The 22,310-nt window shown below is 50.4% G+C and overlaps 1 protein-coding gene across 1 annotated transcript; it reads right to left on the bottom strand.

Annotated features, from left to right (window-relative positions):
- Positions 1 to 820: 820 nt before the first annotated feature.
- crip2 (cysteine-rich protein 2) lies at positions 821 to 22,008 on the bottom strand. Its single transcript, XM_067242652.1, has 8 exons — positions 21,871 to 22,008; positions 7,790 to 7,884; positions 3,695 to 3,752; positions 3,452 to 3,586; positions 2,950 to 3,018; positions 2,417 to 2,511; positions 2,000 to 2,057; positions 821 to 1,572 (listed from the first exon to the last, which is right to left on the bottom strand). Exons 1-8 carry the CDS (start codon positions 21,911 to 21,913, stop codon positions 1,505 to 1,507), a joined length of 621 nt encoding a protein of 206 aa, XP_067098753.1. The 5' UTR covers positions 21,914 to 22,008; the 3' UTR covers positions 821 to 1,504.
- Positions 22,009 to 22,310: the final 302 nt, after the last annotated feature.

Raw genomic sequence — 22,310 nt, 5'->3', positions numbered from 1 at the left:
TCATGACAAGAAGCTGGTCAACAGTATAGAAAGTTTTATTAGGGATTACAAATTCAAAGCAGCAGGACTTGGGTACAGCCTTGTTTTTCCTACAAACAGTGAGTCCTGAAACAAGGTTCCACTATACAGAATAGTTCATAATAAACACGACGACAGTAACAGTCATAGAATACTAAAGCACATTCTTCCTTCTAGAATGATTTGTCAGCATAGGTTCTGATCTATGGTTCTATAAGCTACCTTCTACAGGCAAAAGGTAATGGTTCATATAACTCAACGTCATAGGGGAAAATAAAGATCAACAGGGTAATACTTGCTCCAATAAAACGTGTTACTGTGGAGATTTGTTCATCTTTTATTCCTTCATTTCTCCCACAGTACAGTGCCTCATGAAATGCTCCAGGTATTGTCTTAACAAACCAATAAATAAACCTTGTCTTTAGACAAAATGAACAAATAAAATCAATTAAAATCCAAATATAACAGTTTTCAAGGTCCAGAACATTGCTTGTCATCCTGTAACAGGAGACCCATGTCTTGAAATAATCCTCTTTAAATAATAACCAGACGTTTTTTTTTTTACTTTACCCCAGATTTTTCTTTCTTCCCCATTGTCATTTTTGATCAGGAATGTTGACGGGCAGCCAAATGATACATGTGGGTCCTAAACGCCGTCCTGGTTATGTAGCTGCTCCTGAACAGCACCTGCAGCATGTGTCTCAGAGGCCAGACTCCTCAACCTGTCAGCATGTTCCTGTCAGTGCTCCACCCCCTCACCCCCAGAGCACGTCTCCCACCTCTCCCACCCCCTCACCCCCAGTCCCTCAGATCGAACCGTAGCGAAAGGGCTTCTCAACGTGAAATATATTGAAAATAAAAGAAGTCGGTTTGATTGCAGTTCACTACAAGTGAGATTTAATGTGTAAACATGACATAAGCCGTTACGATGCCATAAAGGAGGACTTTTCAGTGTTGGGGGGGGTAACAGAGTGTTTGCGGGGTGGGGGGGCTGCGGGGGGGGGGGGGGGCACAGCACTGACATAAAAGTCCTGGGCCAGCTCTGCCTCTAACAGTACATGCGGGTGATCCAGGAGGACAATCAGACCTCAGGAACACGACCAACTACTATAGTAGTACTCATTTGTACTGTATATATACAGTACTATGCAGTAGTGGAGACTATTCAGACCCTGCCACTGCATATGTGATTAGTGCCCAGTAATGTCCTCCCTGTTGATCCTGGTTTTGGGGTCGGAGGGCAAACTGGGGCTGGGGAGACCAGCAGAGAGGACAGGTGCTGGAAGGCGAGGGCCTAGAGGCTGGGGTTCTGTGGGCTAGAGGCTAGACGCTGGGGTTCTGGGGTCTGGGGTGGAGGCTGAGGGGGGGGGGGGGGGGGGGGGCTGTGGGTGAGGGGTAGAAAAACATATCTAATAATAAACATAATAATATATAATAATCTAATACTGTGGAAGGTGGTGATGGTGCGTCTCGAGGCTCAGGCTCCTCAGGGCTCAGTGACTGCACCGGGCTCCTTCTCGTAGATGTAGCTTCCTACTCCGCCTGTGTTCACCCCTGGAAAACACGCACACACAAGCGCACGCGCCACGTTTCGGATATTGCAACTTGCAAAAGAATGCTTCTGGGCTGGGCCTCGTGTGGTGCAACAGAGAAACAGTTTGTCAGTGAACACACATGACATGGGAAGACTATGTGCCAATCACGCACATTATGCAACACTTCCTGTGCACAAGGACAGCCATGCGTGGCTCAGGGCGTTAACTGTGATCAAGTACAGCCATGCGTGGCTCAGGGCGCTAACTGTGCACAAGTACAGCCATGCGTGGCTCAGGGCGCTAACTGTGATCAAGGACATCCATGCGTCATGCTCAGTGTAACTGTGCCCAACGCAGTTCTATTCAAACAGCAGGAGCCTGCATGGCACGATAGCACCACCTAGTGTTTATTTGGAGAACACATTAGAGACGGGAGGCGTACCAACCTTTGGGCCCAAACAGGACAGCGTAGCACGGCTTGTGGCAGTAAGGTTGACCGTCATGCTGCGGGGGGGGGGGGAAACACAACACAGAGCGCTTCGTGGTACAGATGTATCTGAACACATTTAACAGAACCTCTGTCTACATTCACTACCTAACCCTTCCATGAACCCTCCCTTTGTTTTAGTCTTCTGCACTCTTTCATCCACATTACTCTCTCCCTCCATTCCTTTCTCCATTTCTACCTACCTACTTCCCCTCCCTTCATCCCCTTCTATTTCTTTCTCCTACCTCCATCGCTTTCTTCCCCTCCCTCCCTCCCTCCCTCCCTCCCTCCCTCCCTCCCTCCCTCCCTCCCTCCCTCCCTCCCTCCCTCCCTCCCTCCCTCCCTCCCTCCCTCCCTCCCTCCCTCCCTCCCTCACCTCTGCATGGCTCCCAGCAGTCAGGGTCTTGCTGCATCTCTCACAGCGCAGGCAGGGACGATGCCAGTCCTTCCCCAGCGATGTCACCTTCTCAGCTGTGATACACACACACACACATGTATGGTAAGCAAACAAACCACTTCCCAGGTTTCCACCACGAGGGCAGGTAGAACAGATGAAGCAGGTAGAGCAGATAAAGCAGGTAGAACAAATAAAGCAGGTAGAACAGATAAAGCAGGTAGAGCAGATAAAGCAGGTAGAGCAGATAAAGCAGGTAGAGCAGATAAAGCAGGTAGAGCAGATAAAGCAGGTAGAGCAGATAAAGTAGGTAGAGCAGATAAAGCAGGTAGAGCAGATAGAGCAGATAAAGCAGGTAGAGCAGATAAAGCAGATAAAGCAGGTAGAGCAGATAAAGCAGGTAGAGCAGATAAAGCAGGTAGAACAGATAAAGCAGGTAGAGCAGATAAAGCAGGTTGAGCAGATAAAGCAGGTAGAGCAGATAAAGCCGGTGGAGCAGGGAGAAAGTCCCTCACCAAAGTAGACCTTCTTGTTGCACCGAGGACACAGGTTGGCCTCTCCAGAGAAGGTGGTGATGCTGGCAGCTGAGAGAGAGAGAGGAGATATATATATAATACACTGTATAAAATGTGACGACACAAACGGACTCGATCTAAACATAGGACTGCAGCCCTGTGGCCTGCTCCTGTTGATACAACTCTGCCCCCCCCCACGCCCCCCCCCCCAGCAGGTCCTCTAGCCATGACTCAGCGCAAAACGCCCCCCCGCCCCGCCCACAACCTGGCACCTGCCCCCCCAGGAACACTCAGCACTTCCAGTAGGAAGGAAGTTCACCGCAATTTCCCCTTCAGCTGTTTTTCCCCTCGTCAGTCAATACTCTCATGTATCTTGTGCGCACGCACGCACACACACGCACAAAAGGCACTGTAGTCCGCAGGGGTGATCTTGGGTTCACACCGACTACGCACCAGACCGTACTAGACGATCGCAGAGTAGCGCACGCGAAAAAGCCTTTACCTTTCACCAGCGCCCTGGTGGGCGCAGCAGTCACCTTCTTCTCCGGGTCGGGGGCGGAGTCTACGGCGGTGGGGGCAGGCGGGCTGTTGACCGGAGCCTCGTAAACGTAGGAGCCCGCCCCGCCGATGTTCACACCTGCGGGACGCCACAAGGCAGGGACCCCAGAAAACGTTAGTCTCACTCGACACTACCGCTTTGAAATAAAGCATGCGTTTGTGGGATCGGCAGTGATGTGCGTCGCACCTTTTGGCCCAAAGAGGGCAGCATAGCAGGGCTTGTGGCAGTAGGGCCTTCCATCGTGCTGGAGGACAGAGAAGACACGTTAAACTGGGAAGCTGCTGCTAGTTTTTCGTTTCATTGTTGTATGTTTTTTTTGCATCTTTCCTTGTGATATTTTGCTTCTACTCCATCTTTGTATATTTTCTGATGCTGTGAGTATTTTTTTATGTACAGTATTTTTTTGGTTTTTGGATGCCACTGCGCAGATGTTGCTTGCCAGTGTCAAAAGAATGTCACTGTCCTGATGACAAAATGCTATTCGGTGCATGTGACTGAGAGGAGGGATAGGCCGAAAAAGGAGAGATGAAGAGAGACGAGAGAAAGGAGAGGAGGAGGAGAGAGGAGAAGGACAGTTAATAAATGACATGAGACTGGAACTGACAACCGCAGCTTGGCAATATCCGTCTTAATCTTCAAGGGACTGCCATAATTCATAATGTGATCATACAATAATAGACAAACATCTTTTAAATAAGTTAGAATTCAATATTGAGTGTGTGTGCGTGTCTGTCTGTGTGCATGCGTGTGCATGCGTGTGTATCTGGGGGGAGAGAGAATGTGAGATAGTGTGTGAAAAAAGGAATCTGGCTGGCGTTCCACTTTCCATTTCACAGTGCTGTCCGTGTCACTTCCTCCACCAGATAATGACATCAACAGTATCCAGGAGACTGACTGTTGATCCATCAAACACCAACAGTGGGAAAACGTATCTGGAGAGTGAGGGTGTCTGTGTTGAAGTGTCTGTATACAGTCGGGCTCAATCCCAACACACCCATTGCCCCTACCTTGGAAATCATCGGCAATGATTAAGTCTTTTCTTAATGAATAAAGATTTACAAAAATATGATAACCATTGTCTTAGTTGAATGCCATTTCAATGTATTCCAGGCGTTTTTCTTTATAACGAGCAACCAGCTCCGCCACCAGTAGCAGCAAAAGGAACAGCAAAAGGCTATTACACATCGCTAGTATGCTGATGTCTCGAGCAGCTCGTTCTAACATCGCTTTAAGGCTGAGAAGTGCAGGACATCATTCCATGTCGCATCTCCTCCCTTTGATGGCATATGACACCTGAAATAGAGCTCAGGTTCAGCATCAATGGGCTACTGATGTATCGGAGTCTTGAAGGGTTGTCCCGTTTCGTAGGGATGATTTCGACCACCGCCCCTTGTAACTCTGGAATGAAGATCTCCATTGAAAAGGTTTTAGTCTAGGACTAGGCTTGATCCATGTCTGGGAAACTGGGCCTCAGGATTTGAGCAAAGTTGAAAAGCGAGGGGCACTTGAAAGAGGGCGTGTGTGTGTGACAGAGAGGAGGCTGAGGGTGTGTGAGTGACTGAGTTCATATGCGTGTGTGTGTGCGTGTTTGCCTTCGAGTCCAGAGGAGGATGAAGAGGATAAGGGTGGCACCGGCGCCATGGGAACCACGCCCACACCACGGATGCCAGGGAAACACACTACCCCACAATGCACCTCACCACACGTGGCATCTCCGGACTCAGAGCCGCACGAGTTTCTTCTCCCAGAATGCCCTGGGGCAGCGAGCGCCGCTCTGTTCTGGTGTATTGACCGTGCGAAAGAGCGCTGGCGTCACACAGAAACACACACGTCCTTCGGTGGCATAGCGAACGTCGCTGACTAAGCACTAATGGTTCTCTCAGGACAACGATGCATTCACACGTGTCTTTGTCCCCAAGTCTGCTCTGGCCTGGCCTGGCCTGGCCTGGCCCAGTCCTTGAACAACAATGATCTACAATCTGTGCTTCTGTTTTACTGCAGCACCATCCAGACCATACAGATGGCTTATCCATCCCAGCCCCACCCACTCACTTCCTGGTCCCGTCCTCCACTTCCTGGTCCCACCAGGAAGCTTCTTGGCAGCACCCTTTGCACATCTTGATTTGACAATACACCCACACATCCATCCGTCTTATTCATCTATCCATCCACACACCCACACACGTCCATCCATCCACGCCCATCCATCCATCCATCCATACACTCACACATCAATCAATCTATTCAACTATTACGTTTACATTTTACGTGTTCATTTAGCGCTTTTATCCAAAGCGACTCACGAGAGAGCTTTACAAAAAGTGCATAGGTCAATGATTATACACAACGAAATAAAATGCCCTAAAATATTATAAGGAAGGCAAAACGTATTTTTAATCACATTTCAATGATATCATGGTTAAGGTATTTAAATATTTCAGAGATTCCTCCGCGTACCACTAGAAGAGGGCACGAGTACCACCAGTGGTACCAGAGTGTACTTGGAGGAAAGCAATCAACAGTAATATAATTCACAGACAGTACAAGCAGTTAAAGCAGTTACAACTAACCAACAAGTGCAGAAAGTCTCTCAATAAGTGTCTTTGTGTTCCTGGAGGAAATAAACTAACATCTGATCCAACAAATAATCTATCAACAAACTATCCAGAATCCATACATTCAAAAATCCATCCATCTGCTCATCCATCAATCCATCCACTCAACCATGCATCACTCAACCATGCATCACTCAACCATGCATCACTCAACCATGCATCACTCAACCATGCATCACTCAACCATGCATCACTCAACCATGCATCCTTTTATTCACTCACACATCCACCCATCTGTCCTTTCATCCACCAATCAGAGCATCTGACCTATCATCTATTTAATCATTTATCCATCCACCCCGCCCCTTGAAGCCTTGGGGGGCACAGCCACCATCTTACTGTTAAGACAACAGTCCCCACCTACGACCATGAGCCGGAACCCCCCCAGGGAGCTGCGGTCCTCTCTCGGCCCACGGACGAGAGGTCGCGCTGGGCTTCACCCCCTCCCTCGCCGTCCTCCTTCGGGAGGCCAGCTATGGGGCTGCTGGCTCTCTGACCTCTGCATACTGGGTCTAGGATTAGATATCGCCGTCCGCTCTCTTTATCCAACCCTCCATCCAGCAATGCCAAAGCATTCCTTAATCCCCCCCTCACACACTCCCCTCCCCCCCCCCCTCCAACCCCAGCTCATAGCCCCTTGTCCGTTTCCATGACGATAGGGCACAGACTTTTTCCGAGTGCAGTCAGGCTCTTGTCATGGCAACACACAGCCGAGGGCGGTATTTGGGTGCTATCCATGGAGTGGACAGAGACAGAGAGAGACAGAGAGCGACAGAGAGAGACAGAGAGCGACAGAGAGAGACAGAGAGAGACAGAGAGAGACAGAGAGCGACAGAGAGCGACAGAGAGGCCGAGAGAACATGCACATGTAATCATATGTTGGGATTAAAAGACGGAGCGGCATCCTCTGGGGCTTGCTGGGCAATTGCTTCAGTGTCCAGCACTCTGTAGAGACAGGAAGCAGGTCCTGTATCTCTATGGGCGGAACGCACACACTCTCCTTACTATGGAGACACACACACACTGTCACAGAGAGTCGAGGTGGACACTGCACGTTAGTAGAGGTCAGGCAGGCAATAACATAAGCCCCGAGCCTGAGGGGGAGATGAGCCGGCCTCATCCCAGTAATGGCTCTGTCTGCAGATCGCCCCCAGCAAGGGGAACGCTAGCACACAATGCTAGCACACAATGCTAGCACACATTGCTAGCACACATTGCTAGCACACATTGCTAGCACACATTGCTAGCACACAATGCTAGCACACAATGCTAGCACACATTGCTAGCACACAATGCCAGCACACATTGCTAGCACAAAACGCTAGCGCACAACGCTAGCGCACAACGCTAGCACACAATTTAAGCACAGCTCCCAGAAAGGGGAATGCCAGCATAGACCCTGAGCACAGAACGCTAGCACATAGTGGGTGTGCTGTGGGTCATCAGTAGTCAGTGTGATGGGATTAGAGAGAGAGGAGAGAGCTGATGAGCCCATCTGAATGAGTGGAATGTTACATGATCAATACTTCGACCACTGCAATAATCCCCTTCCCCCATTCCAATACTCACTGATCATCTACCCTACATACGGTTTGTTGCATGTGCTGGAGTCCACATTTGAGTGTGTGTGTGTGTACAGTGTGTGTACAGTGCGTGTGTGGCGTACCTCAGCATGCCCCCCTGCGTTCAGAGTCTTGTTGCAGCGTTCACACTTCAGACAGAACTTGTGCCAGTCCTTCCCCAGCGATGACACCTTCTCAGCTACACGAGGCAGGATGGGGGGGGGGGGGGGGGTGGGGGGGAGCAAAAAGATGATTAGTGAATAGATTTCATTACAGTGCAGCATTCATGGAAGACTTGGGACTACCTTTAACTGGGCCAAATTCTCTCTTTTTTTCAAATCCATTAGGGCTTTCTGGTCTTTGTATCCTCTTAGAAAGAAGCTTTCTCAGAGGATAACTGTGTGGAAAGGGGATATTCATAGCTTGATAAATGACAGTATGACGATTTATCTGTGTGCCAGACTAAATCCAGTTTGAAAGGCTGTAGTAGGAACTTTCACACACACATTACACACACACACCAGGATGTTGTGCTGGTCCCAGTGGGATAGACAGACATAAGTCCAGCTGGACAGCAGTCTCCACAGCCAATCCACATCGCTCTGTACATCCCCCTCCCTCCCTCCCTCCCTCCCTCCCTCCCTCCCTCCCTCCCTCCCTCCCTCCCTCCCTCCCTCCCTCCCTCCCTCCCTCCCTCCCTCCCTCCCTCCCTCCCTCCCTCCCTCCCTCCCTCCCTCCCTCCCTCCCAGACCTGGTCGGAGGGGTCCTAATTATACTCTTCCATTTATACATCATAACACACGACAGTGTTAACAATGGTGCAGGGTAGAGGGGCAGGGGCAGCCAAGCCCTTGGAGGAAACACCTTCTCTTATCACGGTCGCCAGGACACAGTCAGCCGGACGCCAGGGTCCCTTTACACTCCCTCTCTCTCCCTCTCCCTCTCTCCCTCCGTCTTTCTCTCTCCCCTCCCTCATCGCTCTCCCTCCCTCATCGCTCTCCCTCCCTCCCTCCCTCCCTCCCTCCCTCCCTCCCTCCCTCCCTCCCTCCCTCCCTCCCTCCCTCCCTCCCTCCCTCCCTCCCTCCCTCCCACACCCTCATCTCTCTCTCCCCCTCCCTCCCTCCCTCCCTCACCCTCATCTCTCCCTCCCTCCCTCCCTCCCTCCCACACCGTCATCTGTCTCTCCCCCTCCCTCCCTCATCTCTCTCACTCCCTCCCTCACTCCCTCCATGCTCTCTTCACCCCCCCCCCCCCTTTCTTCCTCCGCTTTCTCCCTATTAACGTTAACCTTTCCTGCCTGAGTAGGATTGTTTTACAGCCCTGCATCCCCCCCCCCCCCCCCGGAACTGCCCACAGGGCTGGCTCTATCTCCAATCAGCCTGGCTGTTTCACTGTCAATTACACTAAAACAAAAAGGAACGAGGACCTCTTTGCAGAGTATACCCACACACACACACAACAACTGCTGTCAGAGAGGCCAGAGATAGGGACAACTCCACCAACAGACACTTCACTACACTCCCAGGCCTAGGACACTTCAGCCGGGGGGGAGGGGGGGGGGGGTGCCCCCCTGCCCCTGTCATTGTGTGTGTGGGAGATGAAGCTGCACAGTTCCAACAGCTCCTTGGTTTATAGGGCTGTAGTGTCTGTCTGATCAACGAGCATGTGAGGTTTGAGTTACAACCCAGACAGGTCTGTGTGTGTGTGTGAGTTTGGTGGCCCTGCCTGCTATCCTTCTCCCTGTCCCTCCACCCATCCCATATATAGCATCTGAGAGAGACAGAGAGGGAGAGTGATACATAGTGACAGAGAGAGAGAGAGTGAGAGACAAGTGTTTGGGCGAGAGAGCGAGAGACTGTGTCCCGCCTTTCTAATGAAAGGGCTCTTCCGCTCATTATGGTAACTAGAGGAGGGTAAATGTGTGCACTCGGACAAACCAACCCAAACTCCAGGACTTCCCAGAGGCTTTCCTCTGCTGTGGGAGTCAGCGCCGTCAATATTGATGAGGCGGGAAAAGCTGCTATGTCCAGAGTTCAGCCTCGGCTGGGTCACCGTGGCTCAGTCTAACCCCCAAAACACAAGACAATACAGCACAGCACGGCTTTCCTGTGGCACCATAGCCAGGCCCAAACAAACCTCCAGGTCCGTCCTTCATTGGCAGCGTGACCTGTGTGTCATTACTCATGAGGCAGCGTGTGATTGGTTGTGGGTGATCTGCTGCTGCTGATGATGATGATGATGGTTAAGAGGACCCTCATTGAGACAGGGCCCAGAAAGCACCAGACATATGATACCTGCATTAAGCTGCTTAGCTGTGGAGCTCCTGAGCTAAGCCCTCCAGCATCTGGCTCAGACCGGTCCTGTCAACACAGACCTGGCTAGATTCACTACGCTGCACTCTCTAACGCAACTCTCCAGAACCCTCCAGAACCCATGCTGCGCTGTGGTTTCACGCTCACCTAATACCTCCCAGCACTTTTACAAAGCCAGACTTCCAAACTAGCGGAGGAGGAACTCTGACCTCTGGTGATACCCTGACCCGGTCACCAGTACGTAGGCCCAAAGTCTTTCCTACTCTGAGGAAAACGGAGATGAACACCTGACAGTAGGGCCACAGCACTGTCATTCCTGCCCTGTCATGGTCCATCTGGGGAGGGAGGGAGGGAGAAAGGGAGAGAGAGAGACCAGAGAGAGAGACAGAGAGAGCTCTCCCAGCCCAGTTTCCTGTCCTGTCTCCTCTACCACTGAATATTGGAGTCATACGCCAACTAATAGAATCAGCAATAAGTAGGAAAACGTATCCGCTGAAGATGAAATACGGCCCTCTGTAAACATGCCAAGGCCAATAGGAGAAGCTTGAACAGAGAGGAGGGAGGGCTCTAAACACGCCAGGGCCAATAGGAGAAGCTGGAACAGAGAGGAAGGAAGCTCAGCGCTCCTTCTCTGTGAGGAGTCCCGATACTGGAGCTGGATCACAACAAGACATCTCTCTAAAAACATCAGCTGGAGGATGGTTCTGGAACCTGATCCTCCCAGTCAGACATATGCTTTCTGGGTAGTGGGAGTCCCTTCTGTGTGTTCGTATTAGAACTGGGAGGATGGACTGGATAGAGACCAGTATGAGAGAGCGGAGGTCTGGTGTGTGTGAGGACTGGAGAGAGACTAGTATGAGAGAGCGGAGGTCTGGTGTGTGTGAGGACTGGAGAGAGACCAGTATGAGAGAGCGGAGGTCTGGTGTGTGTGAGGACTGGAGAGAGACCAGTATGAGAGAGCGGAGGTCTGGTGTGTGTGAGGACTGGAGAGAGACCAGTATGAGAGAGCGGAGGTCTGGTGTGTGTGAGGACTGGAGAGAGACCAGTATGAGAGAGCGGAGGTCTGGTGTGTGTGAGGACTGGAGAGAGACCAGTATGAGAGAGCGGAGGTCTGGTGTGTGTGAGGACTGGAGAGAGACCAGTATGAGAGAGCGGAGGTCTGGTGTGTGTGAGGACTGGAGAGAGACCAGTATGAGAGAGCGGAGGTCTGGTGTGTGTGAGGACTGGAGAGAGACCAGTATGAGAGAGCGGAGGTCTGGTGTGTGTGAGGACTGGAGAGAGACCAGTATGAGAGAGCGGAGGTCTGGTGTGTGTGAGGACTGGAGAGAGACCAGTATGAGAGAGCGGAGGTCTGGTGTGTGTGAGGACTGGAGAGAGACCCGTATGAGAGAGCGGAGGTCTGGTGTGTGTGAGGACTGGAGAGAGACCAGTATGAGAGAGCGGAGGTCTGGTGTGTGTGAGGACTGGAGAGAGACCAGTATGAGAGAGCGGAGGTCTGGTGTGTGTGAGGACTGGAGAGAGACCAGTATGAGAGAGCGGAGGTCTGGTGTGTGTGAGGACTGGAGAGAGACCAGTATGAGAGAGCGGAGGTCTGGTGTGTGTGAGGACTGGAGAGAGACCAGTATGAGAGAGCGGAGGTCTGGTGTGTGTGAGGACTGGAGAGAGACCCGTATGAGAGAGCGGAGGTCTGGTGTGTGTGAGGACTGGAGAGAGACCAGTATGAGAGAGCGGAGGTCTGGTGTGTGTGAGGACTGGAGAGAGACCAGTATGAGAGAGCGGAGGTCTGGTGTGTGTGAGGACTGGAGAGAGACCCGTATGAGAGAGCGGAGGTCTGGTGTGTGTGAGGACTGGAGAGAGACCAGTATGAGAGAGCGGAGGTCTGGTGTGTGTGAGGACTGGAGAGAGACCGGTTTATGGGTTGGCTGTGCAGCAATCCAGTGTGTGTAATTAGGGAAGGATAATAAGGAGCGAGTGGTTTAAGCAGGGGCGTTCGGGGAAGAGGGCCTCTAATGGGCTCTCTCCCCACAGGCATAATTACACCTCCTTAATTAGAAAACACTAACGAGATGGCATAGCTCAACCCTGCCAGGCTAGCAGACCTCTGGGGCCAGGGGGACAGGTGAGGAGGGAGGGAGGGATTGAGATAGAGATGAAGGGATGGAGAGAGGGATGAAGAGGAGTAGATGATCTTCAGCTTGGCAGATAAATAAGCACGCCGGGGGAGGGGGCGCTGTGCTCTTATCACTCAATAACATGATTACAGTGTGTGTGTGTGTGTGTGTGTGCGCGTGTGTGGTGAAATGGCTGAAGAAAGACTATCAATCAATCAATCAATCAAGCAATAAGGGACTCGATGATGGGAGAGATTGAGAAAGAGATTGAGAGAGAGAGGAGGGCACATTATGCCATTAAATGTGATGAGCAACATCATCCATCGCTCTTTAATCAGCATAAATGACTCCAGTGTTACGCTTATCCACCCATCAATCTCCATCTACATTCTTTCCCCACATACTCACTGACAACACAAACACACATTGCATGTTCCCACACACACACACACACACACACACACACACAGAGCAGTAGGGCGTGTATTTGAGTGACACATTAAGACGGTTAAAAAACGTTCAAATGTGGTAACGTTCTTAATTGTCCAAATATAGCCTAGTGCATATCAGGCCATGATGTTAGACACTCGGGTAAATATTTCCATGTAATGCCTGGTTGGGCTCATTTGTGCTGAAGGCCACCACACTGTGGACCCATCTGTTCTGCTCCCTCCTACTGGAAACCCCCTCCACCTCCCCCCTCCCTCCTTATTCCTGTCCCTCCATTCTCCCCTATCCTCTCCTGCATTCTTCCACCTGTCCAATCCCCCTCCATCCGCCCCTCCTCCCCACCCCCTCCATCCCCTATTTTCTCCTCTTTCCCCCCCCCCCTCTCTTCCCCCCCCTCCTCTTCCCCCCCTCCTCTTCCCCCCCTCTCTCTTCCCCCCCTCCACCCCTCCCTTTCTTTCCCAGCTCTACTCAGCCAACTGACTCTAGGGGAGTCAGTTGGCTGAGCGGTGAGTGAGTCGGGCTAGTAATCCGAAGGTTGCCAGTTCGATTCCCGGTCATGCCAACTGACGTTGTGTCCTTGGGCAAGGCACTTCACCATACTTGCCTTGGGGGAATGTCCCTGTACTTACTGTAAGTCGCTCTGGATAAGAGTGTCTGCTAAATGACTAAATGTAAATGTACTCCACCCGAGTCTAGGTGGCCAGCCAGCCCGCCTAGCATTTGCATTGCACGCATGCTAGCTGTCCTGCACCTGCCTCCAGAGGGCCTATAGGCTAGGGCCGGGGCTAGGGCTGCACGTGCAGGGCACAAAGGTACAATGAAAGGTACACAGAGAGACAAAGAAAAGAGGGACACACACAAAAACACACGCGCGCGCGCACACACAAAAGGACCGGAGACACAAACCCCCAGTCTCCGCCCTCCCACCTCCACCTCCCCAGCAGGAAGGAAGGCCATGCGGCCCGGGCTTCCTCTCACTGTATCCTCTCCGCCTTCTGCTACGCTGGACAACAAACCACCCTCAAGGTCAGACTCCCCTTTGACCTGCCCCGAGACAATGGCTATTCAGCCCTCAAGCCACACTCTGGCATGCCACCCCACCCCGGAGACACAGCAGAATCATTCAGCAAGGACACCAGTGAGGGCTCGAGCCACACTGCTCAACATCCCATAATGATAAGCAGTTAGTCTCTGAAGTGCTTGGTGGTTTAGTAGGACTGATGTGGCAGCTGCGCTCAAGGCTGCGTGCATGTCTGACTCTGGACTCTGGGCTTGTCTACTACTGCTGCCTCTGGGATGTGTGTGATCTGCCTCTACTGCTGCCTCTGGGATGTGTGTGATCTGCCTCTACTGCTGCCTCTGGGATGTGTGTGATCTGCCTCTACTGCTGCCTCTGGGATGTGTGTATATCTGCCTCTACTGCTGCCTCTGGGATGTGTGTATATCTGCCTCTACTGCTGCCTCTGGGATGTGTGTATATCTGCCTCTACTGCTGCCTATGGGATGTGTGTGATCTGCCTCTACTGCTGCCTCTGGGATGTGTGTGATCTGCCTCTACTGCTGCCTCTGGGATGTGTGTATATCTGCCTCTACTGCTGCCTCTGGGATGTGTGTATATCTGCCTCTACTGCTGCCTCTGGGATATGTGTATATCTGCCTCTACTGCTGCATGTGGCTGATGCAACCCAAGAGAAAACGTGGCTGAGGAGGTGGCGTGTCGCCTCAGCCAAGGCGAGGTTCCCTCCCCCCCACCCTCTCTAGAGAGGCCGCCCTCGTGAGGTCTGCTGGGTGACGTCAGTGGTCTGTAGTTAACTCACATCCTGTCTGGCAGCACTGGTCAGGAGAACTCTCTCTGGGTCGCCTCCCACATCCTCCCTCCCTCACCCTCCCTCTCACCATCCCTCCCTCCCCCTCACCCTCTCTGCAGCTAGCCTCAGTCCCCCTCCCTACCTCCCTCCCCCTCACCATGGCCCCTGACTAGGTCACGTTGCGACCCTAACAAGGCAGGACATGGCACACTAGACTAGCGACCACAAGCAGACATGCCACTATGGCGTTCCTCTACATGCATGCTACTGTACACTGGAAACTGTAGGGCTCCAGCTAACTATGTGAAGGACAGTTCTACAGGGCTGTTTTAGACAGGGTTGAACTGGGTTAGACAGTGTTAGACAGGGTTGGACTGGGTTGGACAGTGTTAGCCTGGGTTAGCCTGTGTTAGTCTGGGCTAGACTGGGTTAGACAGTGTTAGACTAGGCTAGACTGGGCTAGCCTGTGTTAGACAGTGTTAGCCTGGGTTAGCCTGTGTTAGCCAGGGTTAGCCTGGGTTAGCCAATGTTAGACAGGGTTCTCAGTGTCCATCGGGCCGGGCATCTCTCTCAAGCTGCCCGTTAGTGGTCTCAATCAAGCTACTGTTGTGTAGGCTACTGATAATCAATCAAGATTTTCATCAACAAATCACATACATTTAAAACGGTGAACAGACAGTTTCACTGGAACTACTTAGTAAGTGTCCATTATCTGAAAATAGTGGACACCCTGCAACAAATCGGAATTGAGTATTCACCCAAACCACGATGCTATTAGCGACTGCTGTGTAGGCTACTTTTAGATTTACTGTTATAGGTTTCTGTTATTTAGACTACTGTTAGATATACTGTTATATAGGTTTCTGTTATTTAGACTACTGTTAGATATACTGTTATATAGGTTTCTGTTATTTAGACTACTGTTAGATATACTGTTATATAGGTTTCTGTTATTTAGACTACTGTTAGATATACTGTTATAGGTTTCTGTTATTTAGACTACTGTTAGATATACTGTTATATAGGTTTCTGTTATTTAGACTACTGTTAGATATACTGTTATATAGGTTTCTGTTATTTAGACTACTGTTAGATATACTGTTATATAGGTTTCTGTTATTTAGACTACTGTTAGATATACTGTTATATAGGTTACTGTTATTTAGACTACTGTTAGATATACTGTTATATAGGTTTATGTTATTTAGACTACTGTTAGATATACTGTTATATAGGTTTATGTTATTTAGACTACTGTTAGATATACTGTTATATAGGTTTATGTTATTTAGACTACTGTTAGATATACTGTTATATAGGCTGCTGTTAGATGTTACATAAGATACTGTTAGATATCCTGTTATGTGGGCTACTGTTTGAAATGCACAAGCTCACTCAGAGCGCTGGTCTGAATACTGGCCCTGCCCGGTTCTTTCAGCTGCATCTCACAATGTTGCTACTGTTCAGCTACACTGGCTGTGAAACGTGCTTTTACTCCCCCCCCACCCCAACACACTAGCAAAGGAGATTCAACCTTGTTTGTTGTTGTCATGGATGGATTCCCAGGCAGAATTGGGGGCGGGAACAGTGCATGATTCAATCTGGAAGAGGGACCGTCAAAAGGGCTGAATCTATTTAGATAGAAAGAGACAGAGTGGCCGAATTCAATGGGTAATTTCCTAATAACTCCATTACACAACAGACCTATGCTAGGTAATGAACCTGTTTAGGGACCAACCCAGCAGGCCCAGAGTCACCTCCACCAGAGCGAGAGCACTATTCGTGTGTCGCTTCGGCTAAAGGCGTCTGGCAAATAAATAAAATGTGGATGAAAAAGGATATTCTGGAGGCTGAAAGGAGGTGTGGAGGAAAGAGGGCCCCGGTTTAGCACTTTCACCCGTGGTTACGCAACGCTCCAGAGGAGGCAGGAGCAGGGGGACGTAAGAGGAGGGCTGAGGGGGGGGGGGGACGTAAGAGGAGGGCTGAGGGGAGGGGGGAGGTAAGAGGAGGGCTGAGGGGGGAGTTAAGAGGAGGGATGAGGGGAGGGGGGAGGTAAGAGGAGGGCTGAGGGGAGGGGGGAGGTAAGAGGAGGGCTGAGGGGAGGGGGGAGGTAAGAGGAGGGCTGAGGGGGGGGGTTAGAGGAGGGCTGAGGGGAGGGGGGTAAGAGGAGGGCTGAGGGGAGGGGGGAGGTAACAGGAGGGCTGAGGGGGGAGGTAAGAGGAGGGCTGAGGGGAGGGGGGAGGTAAGAGGAGGGCTGAGGGGAGGGGGGAGGTAAGAGGAGGGATGAGGGGAGGTAAGAGGAGGGCTGAGGGGAGGGGGGAGGTAAGAGGAGGGCTGAGGGGGGAGGTAAGAGGAGGGATGAGGGGAGGGGGGAGGTAAGAGGAGGGCTGAGGGGAGGGGGGAGGTAAGAGGAGGGCTGAGGAGGGCTGAGGGGAGGGGGGAGGTAAGAGGAGGGCTGAGGGGGGAGGTAAGAGGAGGGCTGAGGGGGGAGGTAAGAGGAGGGCTGAGGGGACGCTGCAGGATGGAAGGTATTCTGCTCGGCCAGCGGACGGGGACAGAGACAGCCTTGTCTGAATAGAGATGTCGTTGGCCATTATAATGCGTGAGACGCTTAGAGAGTATCTCGGTTTAAATGAAGGCAAAGCTGTCCCGTCCCCCTCCCTTCTCTCCCCCCTCCGCTTTACTTCAATTCTGAACAGGAATCCAGAGCCTGGGGCCACACCAAGTACAGGGGGAGATAAAAAGAAGGGACAAAAAGAGAGTGAAAGGGAAAGAGAGAGGATCCCATGGCAGGCCACCAATAGGACTTCATCTTAGTTCGCTAACCCAGTTGACATGCAGCACAACATGCTGCTAGACATCACCGGTCTTAGTCCAGGTCAGGACGGATCTGCCTTCAGTTGGATTCAGTGAGCTTCGCTGTGCACTCGCACACACACACACACACACACACACACACTCAGTTATGTGCAAACACACACATATACAGTCATATGCAATCACACACACATAGTCATACACACAGCACACACTCTGTCATATGCAATCACACAGTCATACGCACTGACACACGCACGCGCACACAATCACGCCATCACACACACACAAAGTCGCACGCAGTCACACGCACACAGCTACAAAGCACACATGCTAGTCACAAAGCACACATACCCCCAGTCACGCACCCCCCAGTCACTCACACATAAACACACACTTCCCTCTGGGTCCATGGCCCAGTCACATGCCAGTCAATAGTCCCCGGTGTAATGTCCAGTAGCACAGGCATCTGCAGACTGACAGACGTGCCCTCCCGTTCATCTGAGAAGTGAACGAGTCACCCTGACCTGCCCGCCCTCAGGGAATCACACACATTCCTCCTCTGCCTACACTTGCGCTTCTATTTGGAGTTTATTTGGATTTTCATCCACAGAAATCCCGTGGGGATTAGGAGCAAAGACATTCTGTAATAGGCTACCGGTTTCTCACACAGGACGGATAGCCTTCTGCGAAGGGGGGGAGAGAGAAAGGGTTCGCGGCGTGAGTCTTGCCGTGCAGGAGCGCTGGGGTGCCCGTATGCCTTTCAGTCACAACTAAGACAACATCTGCTATCAGCTTCCAAATAAAGACCTAGCGGAAAATGATCAGACATTTGCTTGTAAGATGGAAGTTTCCACCCAGACAGTGAAGAGCCACAGAAGTTTAATAAAACATGTTTTATAAGCGTGTCTGCGGAGAGAGGGAGAGGGGGAGGAAGAGAGATGGATGGAGGGAGAGGGGGAGGAAGAGAGATGGATGGAGAGAGAGAGAGAGAGGTAGGAAAAGAGATGGCACATGCCAGCTGGAAGACCAGGTGGTACAGTAAGGCAGCGCCCTGCCTTTTGTAGCTCCCGAGACAAAAAAATAATAATTGCAAAAACAGTAGAACCTCTAAATGGCAAATTCTCATACTAACTATATTAGGTATTGCCTATGGAGGTTGTGGACAGGCCTATGACAATATTATCCTGAGCTCATGCTCTCCTCCTCTGCTGGGCAGTCAGGGAGTAAAGGAGGCTAGGTGATGGAAGCAACCACAATCTCCTTTTAAAGTAGCAGTCTTGCATTCCTCTGTGATATCGCCACCCTGACGTTCTGAGGGTGAGAGGCCGGGAGTGTCAGACCTCACCCGGACCTTGTCACATCGCCCTCACCCTGGTTCAGACCTCGTCCTCCTACCTCACCCTGGTTCAGACCTTATCATCCTACCTCACCCTGGTTCAGACCTCGTCCTCCTACCTCACCCTGGTTCAGACCTCGTCCTCCTACCTCACCCTGGTTCAGACCTTATCATCCTACCTCACCCTGGTTCAGACCTTATCATCCTACCTCACCCTGGTTCAGACCTCGTCATCCTACCTCACCCTGGTTCAGACCTCGTCAGTGTTTCCCCTACCATTATATTATTAATTTACATAAGTCATGTAAACCTAGGGGAAACACTGCTCGTCCTCCTACCTCACCCTGGTTCAGACCTTATCATCCTACCTCACACTGGTTCAGACTTCATCATCCTACCTCACCCTGGTTCAGACCTCGTCATCCTTACCTCACCCTGGTTCAGACCTCGTCATCCTACCTCACCCTGGTTTAGACCTCACCCAAACCTCATCATCCTACCTCACCCTCATTGAGACTAGGGCTGGGAGATATATAAAAAAATATATATATCTCGATATTGTCAAAATGTTTATGATATTCGATATATGTCTCGATATGGGAGTCAGGTGGCTGAGCGGTTAGGGAATCGGGCTAGTAATCAGAAGGTCGCTGGTTCGATTACAGGCTGTGCCAAATGACGTTGTGTCCTTGGGCAAGGCACTTCACCCTACTTGCCTCGGGGGAATGTCCCTGTACTTACTGTAAGTCGCTCTGGATAAGAGCGTCTGCTAAATGACTAAATGTAAATGTTTGCATTTTCTTTTAAATAATAAAAGAACATGATTTTCATTTGCCCCCAATTAATGTCTGTACTCTTTATAATGTTTTGGTATGATTTGTACTGTGATGTACCCCTTGCATTCTTGTGTGTGTTTGTATACTCAATAATTGATTGTATTTCTGCAAAAAAAAAGTATTTTAAAAGTATGCTTGAGTTTGAAATATTTGATATTCACGACTTTTTCACATTTTACATCGTCGTCAAAATTATTGTGATATTATCTCTAATATTCGTTATATCGCCCAGACCTAGTTCAGACCTCATCATCCTACCTCACCCTGGTTCAGACCTCACCCAGAGCTCATCATACTACCTCACCCTGGTTCAGACCTCACCCAGACCTCATCATCCTACCTCACCCTGGTTCAGACCTCATCATCCTACCTCACCCTGGTTCAGACCTCACCCAGACCTCATCATACTACCTCACCCTGGTTCAGACCTCACCCAGACCTCATCATCCTACCTCACCCTGGTTCAGAACTCATCATAGTACCTCACCCTGGTTCAGACCTCACCCAGACCTCATCATCCTACCTCACCCAGACCTCATTATACTACCTCACCCTGGTTCAGACCTCACCCAGACCTCATCATCCTACCTCACCCAGACCTCATCATACAACCTCACCCTGGTTCAGACCTCACCCAGACCTCATCATCCTACCTCACCCTGGTTCAGACCTCATCATCCTACCTCACCCTGGTTCAGACCTCACCCAGACCTCATCATACTACCTCACCCTGGTTCAGACCTCACCCAGACCTCATCATCCTACCTCACCCTGGTTCAGACCTCATCATAGTACCTCACCCTGGTTCAGACCTCACCCAGACCTCATCATCCTACCTCACCCAGACCTCATTGTACTACCTCACCCTGGTTCAGACCTCACCCAGACCTCATCATCGTACCTCACCCAGACCTCATCATACAACCTCACCCTGGTTCAGACCTCACCTAGACCTCATCATCCTACCTCACCCTGGTTCAGACCTCATCATCCTACCTCAACGTCTTCACATACACCCCAATAGTAGCCTACAGTTTCCTCTCTCCTCCCATCCTGTCTTTCTCTGTCAAACATGCCCAGACCATCACACATCATAGTAACATCACACATCATAGTAACATCACAGCAAGATCACTGTACACAGAAGCCTGCCTCCATGAACACTGTCAAGACTGCCTCAGGGAACACTCCTACTCACACACACACACACGCACACACACACAGCCACACCCCACCTCTCTCAGCCAGCAGTCATAGTAAAAATAACCACAGGCAGGATCCCAGTGAGTTACATAAAAAGAAGAAAAGGAATAAGAAAGGAGAATCGACTCACATTCACAGACGTGCTGCTGGGATTACAGACCACAAAAGCAGTGGTTTAATCACACGTGTATGATGGCTGTTTTCAGGAGATCATATTATTATTATTTTGGGCGCGTTATTCCAGTTCAGTGACTGGAGGGACCCAGTTGTTGGCTGCATGAGCAGCAGCTGTAAAGAGCATTCTGCCTCTGGAGTTATGCAACAGCCCTTCCATCCTCTAATAGATTTTCTGAACCCATGACAGCTTTCCTGTGCTGTGAGGTGTAGTTAGGATGAAACCATTGAAGGGTAAATGTATTTATTTCAATCCGCTGGCAGCAACACACACACACCCCATGTGACTGTGCCTAAATCAAGACAGCATAATAATGTTACCTTTGATGTGCACTGCTAGTTAAATGAAGTGGGGGGTTGTGTACATCTTTGTTTGTCTGTCATGTGGTTGAGAACAGCCTGGTCCTAGGACACAGCTTGACCACAGAACAGTACACAGCTCCCCAAGGAGTGGTCATTTTGAACATATGGTATTGTCACACCCTGGGCAAGAAGCGCAGGAAACACACTCCGAAGCCAACTGGCATAGTTGTGCGTGCCAAGCACAGCAAATCAAATTTGTCATATTTCAACGATAACTTTATGGCGATAGATCGGGAGTTAGAATTTATCTCATTGGTAGAGCTTGTATTCAGCCTTTTCCCAGAGATCGCGGGTCTGTTTTTTCTGTAGTCAATTATTTACAATACAAGGAATGTGACCATCAACTTTTGTTCCCAAATAGGTAACCCTAATCTTTGGAATGCTGTGAACGTGGATTGATACTATGGTCCATACAATCCTGAACAACAGTGTACTAGCGTACAAACATTGCGAGGGTCAAGCAAGACGTCTAGACATGCTACCGTGATGCAATGAATGAATACAATTATAATTCAACAGACTAAACGTTTGATAAAAGAAAGACGTGGCACCTTGCCTTGCTTACATTACTGATAGATAGCCTACAATTATTTACAGAATTGAGACAAAAAACGATAGGCCTAATTGTTTTCTGTAGTAACAGAAATGGTTCAGCTAACGCCTATCTCTATATAGTCTAACGTTAGTCTTTAATATTGATAACAGCTAGCTAGCTACAATCGATTAAAGGTTAGCTGACAGAGAGAAGTCAATTGGTAACTGGGCTACTTACCAAAATACACCGTCTTGTCGCACTTTGGACATTTTGAAGCCATGTCGCTCGTTGCAATGGATGAAAGCAGTCTGCTTTGTTTACAATAGAAGAAAGAGCAGTTGAGTCCACGTTCGCACTGTTACATTCACAAGCGCAAGTGTTCAGTCCACAGAAGCTGGGAGCATCTCTTTCACAGCAGTCACCGCATCATTTGAATGGCCCCTCCCTCTACGCCCGCCTCACTTTCTCTTTGGTCGATTTACCGGTCAGTCAAAGACCGGGCGGGAGAGTCGCAAGCAGCGATGTCTACTGGGGCACCCGGCACCCACGTTGTCTTCGTTTTTTCCAACCGCAGCGGTAGGTACGAAGCAGTGTTAGGTTGAAATACAATTCGCCCTTTCACACCGAACGCCAAGGAATGTTTCCGTGCCAGGCTGTAAAGTCGAAACTTGGCGGAA

This window comes from Osmerus mordax, chromosome 9 (genome assembly GCF_038355195.1).
Source record: "Osmerus mordax isolate fOsmMor3 chromosome 9, fOsmMor3.pri, whole genome shotgun sequence".
NCBI lineage: Eukaryota > Metazoa > Chordata > Actinopteri > Osmeriformes > Osmeridae > Osmerus > Osmerus mordax.
Note: the sequence above shows the minus strand (reverse complement) of the source record. Positions and strands in the feature narration are given on the sequence as shown.

Bases quoted from the DNA above. Each gene is read 5' to 3' on its own strand.
- crip2 (XM_067242652.1), bottom strand. From the start codon at position 21,913: ATGGCTTCAAAATGTCCAAAGTGCGACAAGACGGTGTATTTTG. The intron at 7,885-21,870 runs GTAAGTAGCCCA...TGCCTCGTGTAG, and splicing joins CGACAAGACGGTGTATTTTG to CTGAGAAGGTGTCATCGCTG. The intron at 3,019-3,451 runs GTAAAGGCTTTT...TCTCTCTCTCAG, and splicing joins CACCAGGGCGCTGGTGAAAG to CTGCCAGCATCACCACCTTC.